Source organism: Micropterus salmoides, unplaced genomic scaffold (assembly GCF_014851395.1).
Source record: "Micropterus salmoides isolate LMB-PRFRI ecotype aquatic unplaced genomic scaffold, ASM1485139v1 Ms_hic_scaffold_6, whole genome shotgun sequence".
Taxonomy (NCBI): Eukaryota; Metazoa; Chordata; class Actinopteri; order Centrarchiformes; family Centrarchidae; genus Micropterus; species Micropterus salmoides.
The window spans coordinates 19707217-19717922 of NW_024044348.1; the positions used below are offsets into that span (position 1 = coordinate 19707217).

The following is a 10706-nucleotide window of genomic DNA, read 5'->3' on the forward strand; positions in this document are numbered from 1 at the left end:
TACTGAGAAGTTAATAATCAGTCATCTTTTATGTATCTGGTCCATTGAATCATTAAACTGTGATTGGTATTATTGTTTACATTGTTACGCACTGTGTTGTCTGCAGACTGCAATGGCTTTATGTGCTTCCTTGTGAGTTTTTGGGAGAAAAAGGGACATGGCATAAAAAAGACTGAGTTAATCAGAAAAAAAGGACTGACTCTGAAGAACCATTACAATATTGGACTACAAATTCAATGATCATGATTATAAATCAGACAAAAGATGAGATTCCATTAACAAGACTCAGAGCAAAGGTATTGTAATAATGAGTTAGTAAAGTAACAATGAAAGTATAGATTATCTGTAGTTTTACCAGTAAAAGATCAACATCAAGTTGAGAAATGGAAACTAACAAGGCAGAAGGATGAAATGTTTGAAATGGATACTATTGTGTAAAATAATTCGAAATATTACCTCTGAGTATTATAGGCCAATAAAACGTAATATAAAGTTAGAAGGAAAAACATAACGTCTGTCGCAAAACACAAATCTCATTTCTTTTAACTCATCAGCAGCCTTGTTAAGTGAGTGGAGTGTTTGTGTAGCGTAATGTTTAAACACAAGTGGAATGCATCTGGTTTAATCTCTTTTTAAACAAGGTAATCCAAATTATGGACGTGGGTCATCCAGTGCATCCTGCATGTCATCACACATCACTACTCGGAGGGAAGCGCCTTCCTGCAGATTGGTCATCAAGGGGGCTGAGCTCAGGTGCCCCTATTCCTCCTGCGCACAAACACTTTGTGTTTGTGTGCCTTGTACCCACCAAACACTATTTATTTATTTATTTTTATTCAACCTCACCAAAAAGAACGTCATTGTCAAACTGGGTAAAATTTCTTTTTTTAAGCTTTTCTGTCAGAATTTACCTTCCATATCTTCATGCAGTCAGTACATATTAATATTAATGCATTTCACTGACCATTTATAGGCAACTATGGGCGTTTAAAGGGTCGGAAAAGGAGCTGGCACACATGCACCAAATTTCAAGCTGATTGTTTATTGATATAGGGAAATCGGCGTAGTACATGCGTGCACACTGTTTTATAAATCAGAATATTTTAGTGAGTCTGTTATAAATGAGACCCCTGATCTCTGTGGTCCATGTCATGTACACTCCACAATCCCACAATGCAATGCTCCACATTTTATAGCTGAGAAAATTACTGATAGGCATAAGGATGATGATGATTAGTGAGTGTACTTATCATGAGACAGTGGTTTTCGGAGACAGTCAACATATTAGATTTTATACTTAAGAAGCTTCCCTCTGTCATCACGCTCCTGGAAACACAACCTCTTATCTAGACACAAAGCTAAATATTTGTAATATCAATGTTTGAAGAGCTTTAAGAGTTTGTCTGCTGTGGAGACATGAGACAATGTCTGTGTGACTTCTTTGATTTATCTGCCTCGAGTGATTTTACACACAAATGTGAAATATTCCATAAACAGCTGGTTCCTGACTTTGCATGGCTTATTAAGATTGCCGTTGGACATCCATGACAAGTGGCTCTACACAGTTTGGTCAACAAAGAGTAGCATAAGACTGTCAGACACACTGTCAGTCCATTGGCTGTGATTATCCCCTCTGAAGGTGGTTATTGGAGGGTAATGAGCCTGTTGGTGACAGATCTGGGCTAAGTCTGCTCCTACAGGAGGTGACAGGCCCTGAGACACTCGGAGAGAGGTTGTACAGTATCCCACAGGCGAGGGCCCAGGGTCAGCGCCCGGCCTTACAGGATTAACACACCTGCCACTGGCACAATGAGGTCTAATGAGCGCACACTGGCTGCCCCAGTCTGTTAGCAGCAGGCCAAGTGCTTTCTGAGTGGCTCACACCTCAGCGCTGGTATTGAAGTCCTAGCTCTCGAGTCAATACCTTCATTAGTGACTTCATGGCAGATCAGTCGCTGAGGCCTAACAAAGGCTCCCAGAAACGCAAAGTGACACATTCCTGTGATTAGAGAACTCCGGTAGGTTGTGCCATTAAAAGAAGTTCAGCTTTTCTTGACATGCAAGGGATTTGCTTTGACAACAGGAAAAATTATACATTTCAGCGTAATTAATTCGACCAAAGTAATGTTTCTTCCACTCAACGGTTTGATGTAGTTTGAAGTAGTGTTGATATATTTCGCCATATCAAGAGGCATTTTTGTGTCTTAACAGATTTAAAAGTTGAAAGTTCACATAAAACTGAAATGCCTTTGACACATTTGAGTATGTGTATTTGCTTTCTTTGGATATACTGTTGAGTTTTCTCTGGTACGTGACCTTTCCTTCATCCGGGTGGTGTCTAAGGTTATTTCTAGTAATACAGTCCATCAATTAGTCATGTTAGTTAGTGTTACAGAATAAAAGAAAGCAGATACAGGGATCTTGTTAGTTTCCCCATCAATTAATTTGCAGCACTTTTTTGTAACATTTTTACCTTTTATTTTCTAGTGAGAATAGAGATACAGTGAAGAAACATGGGGAGAGAGAGGAGGCTATGACTTGTAACAAAGATTCCCAGATGGAATCAAACCAGTTATATGGTATATGGCAGTGGTATTATGGCCTGTGGGCCAAATCTGTCTATCCAACGCAAGCTGAAGTTTTCCCATCATAGCTTGCATCAAAGGTTTGCAGAAATTTTCAGAAATCTACAATGTCGTGTGTGTTTCTATGGCCTTTTTAACGTATGCATTTTAACTTATGTGAAATCTCTGAGTACCATGAAAAGCATTGGTGGTAGTAAATTCTGATTTCTTTAGAATCAGATTCATCTATGCTGTAATTTGGATCTCTTACAGTTCTTCCTATATTTTTGACCTGCTGCTTAGATGACTCATTTAAAGTATTTACAATAAGAGTATTGCGCATATCAGGTGAATTATCAGCGTTTATGTAAACACCTGCTTAAAAGTGAAAGTCTCCTCCTGAAGAGCATATTCTGCAGGATGTCATTTCCTCATTTAGATGGAGTTAATGTATGGAAAGAGTCTCACAGCTCTTTAGCTAATGTGACAGAATGATTTAGTGGAAGTTGTAATTAAAGACAGAATCTTGGACATACTTGAGCGATAATGGAGACAAAGAGTTAATCAGACAGGCTTGTACAAAAGCTCTGACTGCATACCAGAGAGAAAAATGTTCAAATTGACATTCCTCAAACCCTTTTTGTCCCTTTAAGGCCAGCTCAGCGAAAAGTTTAGAGACGGACACTTCAGATTCCTGAAACTCCTCTCATGGCTCCAGAGTTCTGCGGACACTCCACATAATCAAAACCTGACATTTATGTGACCCCATTCAACGATGTGGGAAACACACTACACAGACTTCACCTCTGAAACAAAAGACAAGGAATGTGCTCATGTTTTCCTCTGCGAATACTGTACGTATTCACACATGTCGCATGTGAGATAAAGGTTTTTTTCTGTCGGGTCAGGCTAATTTATGTTCCTGTGCGAAACAAAGTGGCAAATGAAAAGAGAGCCACATGGGAGAGTGCAGACCAGAGGAGAGTGTTTGTAATACAGTAACTTCCCCTTGTTTGAAAGTGATGCTGTCCTAAATTCAAAGACACTTAAGGTGGCGTGTGTGTGTGTGTGTGTGTACTTGTACTATCTGAGGACATTTGGGGAAACTGAGGATATTGTGGCGGGTCCTCATACTTTTTTAAAAGAGCTGTTAGAGAGGGTTATTCCTTTTAGATTTAATGTTACATTTAGGTTGTAGCATGTCATTGCAGTGGTTAAAGTTATGGTTGAAGGCAAGCGAATGCATTCTGTCAATGAGGGTCGTTGCTACAAACTTTAGAACTAACTCTTGTGTGGTGGTAACATGTGAAAATCGGTTGTCATAACAGTACAGCGACCCCAAAGCAGACTGAATTATTTGTTACTCTGTATTTTTGTTGCAAAAACACTATTTATAATTAAAAGGGGAAATCTGCGTGCTTTTAAAATGCTCCTTTTCCTTTCTTTTTTTGGTTAGAGTGAAGAAATCAAGAAAGGATGTGGTAAAATTACCATTTTAGAAGGAAGTTAGTAAACTTTACAGGATAACTCTTTTAGTTATCAAGTAATTTGAAAAACAGCTGTTCAGACAAGTAATTTTAAGGTTTTGTCTGCGGAGTCTCAAGGTGCCTTGCTTTAAACCTAAACCCCATTCATCTGAAATTCCCATACAAGGTTAAACTTTTCCCTATTCAATATATGATAGTAAAGTGATAGTTATAAATTGTAAGTTTGTTGGCCGGAGCATGTTGAAGGCTTTATGAGCTGCCTCATGACCATAAATCCTGTTTCTTTGATCAAACTTTGAAACATCTTCATCCAAGTGGACAGCAAAACAGCGTCTGGGTACAGCTCTGTTTTCCAGCTACAAGTGAAGTGTGCACAAAACTCACTTTTTTTGTGCTTTTAAACTAAGTTCTCGCCAACACATTTGAAAGCAGGACAAAAACAACTTCCCACACACAAACACATCACAGCCACTGAAAATCAGCAGATGTAAACCCATTAGCTCAAGGATAATTTCTGTATTTTTCAACCTGGACCCTATTTTCCCATGTTTTTGTTTCTGTGACTATATGGTGCTTGGCAGCAGTGAGAGAGGCTGCAATGTAATCCTTGCAGGCAATTGCGCGCCCTTTCAAAGTACGACCACTAAAGTGCTTGTTTTTGCCACTGACAGGGTCTGATCGTTATTTTAAGTTTCTGACAACATTTTTTTAAACAGTAAGATCCTTTTTGTTTAACAAGAAACAGTCACTTTATTGCTGTGGTCAAAGCCACCAGACTTGATAAAAACATTTCATTTTAGACCGAAGGTCTGTTAGTTTCTTACTCTTTTTAAAAACACTGGTCTATCTCTGTAGGGATCCCTTCCATGATGTTGATAACACTTGTAATAACAATCTGAGCCTGTCACTGTTAAAAACGAGCACTTTAGTGAACGTATTTTGACGGGGCGCATGACCGTCAAAATACCTTTTAACGTGAGCAGCCTGGAGCACTCTCACAAAGCAATTCTGCACAATAACACTTTCAGCTGTTCAGTTTTAGCTTGAATATAAATACAAAGAGCTTTCTGTACTACAGTTATGCATCATCACAAACTTGCACAACACTGTCCAGTCATTTGACAATAAACAGTAACAGTATTTTTCCTTTTCAACCACAGTTTAACACGAACACCCATATTTACTAGGAAGGGTACAAGCAGTTTGTGGGGCTGATGTCTGATATATCAATAACACAAGTAATTACACCAAAGAGTGGCAACATGTTAGGACATCAAACATTGTTTAACAAAGGTTTGAAAGTCAAAAAAGCAGTGAGAGATGCTTTTTAGGTTAACATTTGGCATAGTATTTGTTAATATTAAAACTAATCTGTTTTCCATTTACTATGAAGGTGTACTTTAACATTTGCTTTTAAAAGCATTTTTTTTTTTAAATGTGTGCTCAGTTTCAATCTGTACTCTGCTTTTTTATTATTTATTATCTTTTGCAACAGGCTTAAATTTAGTTCTCATCTGTCCTTGTTTAAACTTTTAAACTGTGCCACTTAGTGAAACACACCAGGATTACCATCTGCATATTGATGAAGTGATTAAAAAACGTTGCCTATCAATAATTTAAAATGATAAACAAAACTTTTTGAGTACCGAGTGAAAATATCGTGATACTATATGCCAAACCCACATCACTGTGTAATACAGTAAACTGGGAACACAGGATTTCACCCCAAATGATCCTCTCACTCATATGAGAGTTATGTAACACTGTTGTCACTCAGTCACTGTATATGCTGAGAAACCACTTTCCTTGTCTTTAATTCTTCTTTTGGTTTTGAATAATTTAATACACCTATTAAGGAGGTACTGTTCACAATGCCTGGGACACAGGTAGTAATGTATACTTTTGTGTTGTCTTGCGTATCACTCTGTATTCAGTTATAAAGCAACACATTGTGGGGTTTATCAAGGCTGGAAACTTAACACTGTTTATAATGCTTTATTAAAAATGTATTCTCAAGCAGTGAGCTGAGAAATGTTTTCCAACGGTCAATACATTCAGGAATGAGCAGTGGTATCTTCTTTTCTGTCTTCACTCCAGATGGAAGGTGTTTAACTGTCACTGCAGAGGACGGCAGGGATGTTACATGCTGTACCATACTTTATATAAACAGAGCATTTCTGTTTATGTTAAAGGCCTCAGAAGATGTTTCAGGGCAACATTCAAACTTTGTCATCTGTAGGCTACAGTGTGCAGTTCAGCCACTTCTGTTAAAGCAGCGTTATTAAGCTAAAGCCAGTTTACCATGTTTCATGATATAAATTAAATACAATCACAGTAAACTTTTTTGACAACATACGTAGGTCTCTAAGTTACAATTATATACAATTAGCAGTTACTGTCAAACTTAGGAGCAAATTGGTACACAAGAATACTAAAGCCCTGTAGTATGTGAAGGAAAAATGCACAACATGAAACAATATTGCCAGACGTCTTTGACAAACTGTATTAGAGTGTAAAGTATGTGTGCCGCAATAATAAAAGGGTAGCCAAGATTTGCGTGGTTACTAATAGCGATGCATCAGCCAACCTTTTCTCCCTCGATGCCTTAACTAATGATACATATCTGCTGATACGAGTGCTGATCCCACACCAGTGCTCCCTTTTTCCCCACATTTAAAATCTGTATACCTCAGTGTGGAACTTATTGGAATCATTTAGTGAGACCATCGCTGTGGCACTAAACAATGAGTTGGAGGGCCTGCTGCTGTGACTGAATGAATGTAACTGATAGAGGAAATAGTGATGTTCTTTCTTTTTTTTTTATGGCATTGACAAACGGTATTTAATGTGGATCTGTATCACCAATACTAATCATATCGGATCAGTGCATTAACAATGTCCTTGGAGGGCGGTCACATTCACTTGGCCACAGCATAAATTCCATAATGATGACTGAAGAATGTAGAAGCCTTAAAAGTGCTTTCAGTTAATTACCAACACATGAGACCTGGTGTATTGATAAAGACAGTGGTGTCTTGAGATTTCTGTTTTTGGTTGTTTTAAATCGAATCATTAATCTTGCAGACAAGAGATTTACAGTTTATTGCACACCAAAGATGTAGTGAACTGAGGTATATGATCTGACACAGAGCTCACTGGATGTCGGGGGAGTGAAGAGAAAGGAAGAACAAAAGAGACCAAATTCTTCTCACAGTAACATTACTGTAAGTAATGAAGTGGTCTGACCAAATCCTCCAAACACAGTTACTAAGCTGACATAAAGTCTTTACATAAGAGTTTTTCCTGACTCTTTGGTGGATTTGAAGATTTTCTTTTTCCCAACCCTCAAACTTAAGGAACTGTGCAGAGATTTGTAAGACGTCAACGACCTAAACTGACTTTTCTGTGTTGTCTTTTCATTTGGGGAAATGAAGGGTGAAGCAGCTGGCAGATGAAATGTGTAGGCTGTGTGCTGCTGTCCCAAAACTTTGAATGACTCATGTGAAATAGCCCTTACAAGGTTCAGCTGTCGAATGATTTTCTCTTGATATTGTTCTGCAGCAGTCATTCTGCAGTCAGTTATCTGTCGAATAAAGCACCCGTACTGTGTGTCTCTATCAGTCTGTGTATAAATTGTCCCTTCTTATCACGTGTGTGTGTGTGAATTCCTGTCCAGGATGTAGAGCAGACGTATGTGAGCTTTGTGCCTCTGTTTTGACTTCAGATATTATTATGGTTTATGATTCACAGCGCAGAGGTTTTCTTTATCAATCAGCGTCTGGGTCATAGTGAAAGCTGAGACGCTGTTCACAATCTGCAGAATAATCCCAGAGACCTTTTTATTTATTTATTTATTTATTTTTGGCTTTGAGTTGTTTCTGCCATGTCGCCATGCACCCTGTACATTAAGAGATGTATACTGGAACATCCACAAGATTTTTAAATATCACTTTTCAGGTGAGTGTTTGGATCATTGCAAAGATAAAAGAGGAACAAATGAACTCGGGCTTCAAAAACAGTATTTATTATGTCAACTGTCTTGGTGAGACTGACACCAACAAAACATAACTCTTAAACCAGTGTAAGAAAGACCTTATAAAAAATATAGGAACATATGGGGATTTTTCTGCCATACAAAGAAGATCTGTTTAAATTCACTGTCATCAATGTGGAAATATTATAGTGAACTTTCGTTACTTCAGAGTAATTATATTCCCTGAGACTGTAGAAGTTCATTCTTTTTCTGCTAAAATCCTAAACCAGTGACTCCCACACAGTGTGGCTGTCTGAGTCCTGACTGTGCAGAGAGCTTAAGCCAGTGTCTGAGTCGTCGTCGTTCACACTGTGAGCTTTTGACAGACCCCTAGCCTGCTCCACCCACTCGCTTTTCCTCTCCAAAGTGCTGCTCATCCCCGTCTTATCTGTCGCGTGGCTACATCTCTCCTCGCGGGCTGTCCCTTCTTCCCTGTCCAAAATGTTCACTTTCTCCAGCAAATCCCTCATCTCCTTCTCCCTCGCCGCGTAAATCTCCTGGGTCAGCTCTAAATCGCTCCTAATAGCTTCCAAATCCGTGTTGAGGCGCAGACCGATGTATGAACTCGCATCAAGCTGTGTCCTGATCCTCTCTCCTTCCAAAACCAGCTCGTTGTCTGATGAGGTGTCTGCTTCGGTGCCGTGGAGGGATGGCGCGCCCTCGCCGGGCTCCGTCTCTTTGCTCTGCACCTCTTTTCTGCGCTGCATCCAGCGCTGGTCAGCTCCTCATGCATCTGCACCGTGATGATATCTATAAGGGCTTCCTGCTCCCGCAGCTCCTCTTGTAGTCTGACCGCCTCCTCACACTTCCGGACATACTCTTCAAACTTGGCGAGAGTCTCAGCTGAACACAGCTCTTCTCCCCCTCGGCTGGAAGCTGCAGCAGCATCCACTAAATACGTGTCCTGCACATAATTAATCCCGTGTTTTTTAATTCTGTCAAAATGCACCTTCGCCTCGCACCTCTCGATCTCTGATTCCAGCTCTGTAATCCTCTGAATCTGCTGGCGGATTGTATGATCCTGAGAAATCACAAGATGAGCCAAAGTTTCCATCTTTTCCGCAGAGGACTCGTCCCTGTGCACCGTTTGCGCCCTCTTTTTACCATTGATCTTCTCCAACTTTCTGAAAGCTTTCCTGACAATCCGACGCTGTTTCTCAGGTGAGATGCCATCCACGGGGGACCGTGCGGCCCCCTTGCTGACACAGGGCCTGTGTTTGCTGAGCACCACACGCGCCTCTGCGCTCCGAGCTCCGTGGTTCGCCAGAGACGCCTCGCTCTTCACCAACACAAACTTCACGTTCCCCTGCTCCTCTCCCCACGCGACCCAAAGCCGTAAAATCTTGGTTTTGTGTGGTAAAATCCTCTCGAAACCTCTCCATTTCTCCACGATGCAGTAAGACTGCGAGCATCCAGAGTGCGAAGCTGCGGAGAGGCCGTGCTGTGAGTTTTGGTCTTCCAGAAGCACTTTGACGACATCAGCGCAGGTTGTGCGCTTTGACAAGCCGAAGACGAGCTTTTCCTCCCGGCAGACCCACACTGATATCTTACACTCCTCCGACTCCATCGCGAATATCTGACACACGGTGATTCTTATAAAACAGGGAAAAGTCTTAAAAGAGATTTAAATCCTCGTGTCTGGAGAAAAGCGCAGTTGTGTCCATACTCATTCCCTTTGTGTTGGTGCGCGCTGCGTCCCGGACACATCTGAGAAGTTGCTGATGGGGCTGGACGTTTGGAGGTCCATGTGTCCCTCTGTGCACTTTCCTGAGACCAGGAAACACTTAATGAGTTCATAGTGCGCCCTCACGAGACTGCCTCTGCTGTGATCACATGACTGCAAGAGCAAGTGTCAGTAAAGATGACTTGATAATGTGATGTGACTTTTAGTTGAGAAGAGACACTGTCTGGATGATAATTTCAGGACAGTGTTGATCACCAGTAGGGTTGGGCAAGTTACTTCCAAAATGTAATAGGCTACATTATAGATTACTAGTTGCAGTCATTTGAGAGTAAATAGTTATTACAATTTTACTGTCTCTGAATTGTAATGCTTTACACTCCTTTTGCGTTATTTTTTAGTTCGTTTCGCTGCCAATTAACGGGCGCATTATTCTGATAGTAAGATGTGCCTGCATAGGTGGGTTGTAGTGATGTGCAGAGTTATATCCGCGGATTGTGGGGGGAGGGGTGAAATAGGATGAATCGTCTCCCCACCAAGAAAGACGCTGCGCGCATTTACGCACGAGGCACAGCAGAATATGTCATTGATTATTTGAATCTTCCGACACTCCGACAAGATCGGGCAGGATGAACAGCAGCCTCTCTAATCATGGAAGCAATTTGTTAAAGCACAAACACATAGCCTTTAGAAATGTATTTAGCATGATCCATCAGAGGAGCTACCATCTTGCCTATCAATGTCGACCATCGGATTCCCGCAACAGGAAATAACGTTACTCTTACTCATGGATTTGTTTTTCTGCTGCCGAAATGTTTCACGGTTATGGTGAATTATTAAAAAAAACAAAATGCCTCCTAATTTCGGGTTAAAATGCGTTGTATCGCGCCTTACTAACGGATATATTAGCCTACCGATTTTTGCAATGTGTTATATTAGGC

At 40.5% G+C, this 10706-nt stretch overlaps 1 protein-coding gene across 1 annotated transcript; it reads right to left on the minus strand.

Annotated features, from left to right (window-relative positions):
• Window positions 1–8067: 8067 nt before the first annotated feature.
• LOC119889784 (ras association domain-containing protein 10-like) lies at window positions 8068–9888 on the minus strand. The gene is given in 2 exon segments (XM_038700594.1): window positions 8068–8802; window positions 8805–9888. Coding segments are annotated over 2 exon segments (1344 nt in total). The 5' UTR covers window positions 9652–9888; the 3' UTR covers window positions 8068–8305.
• Window positions 9889–10706: the final 818 nt, after the last annotated feature.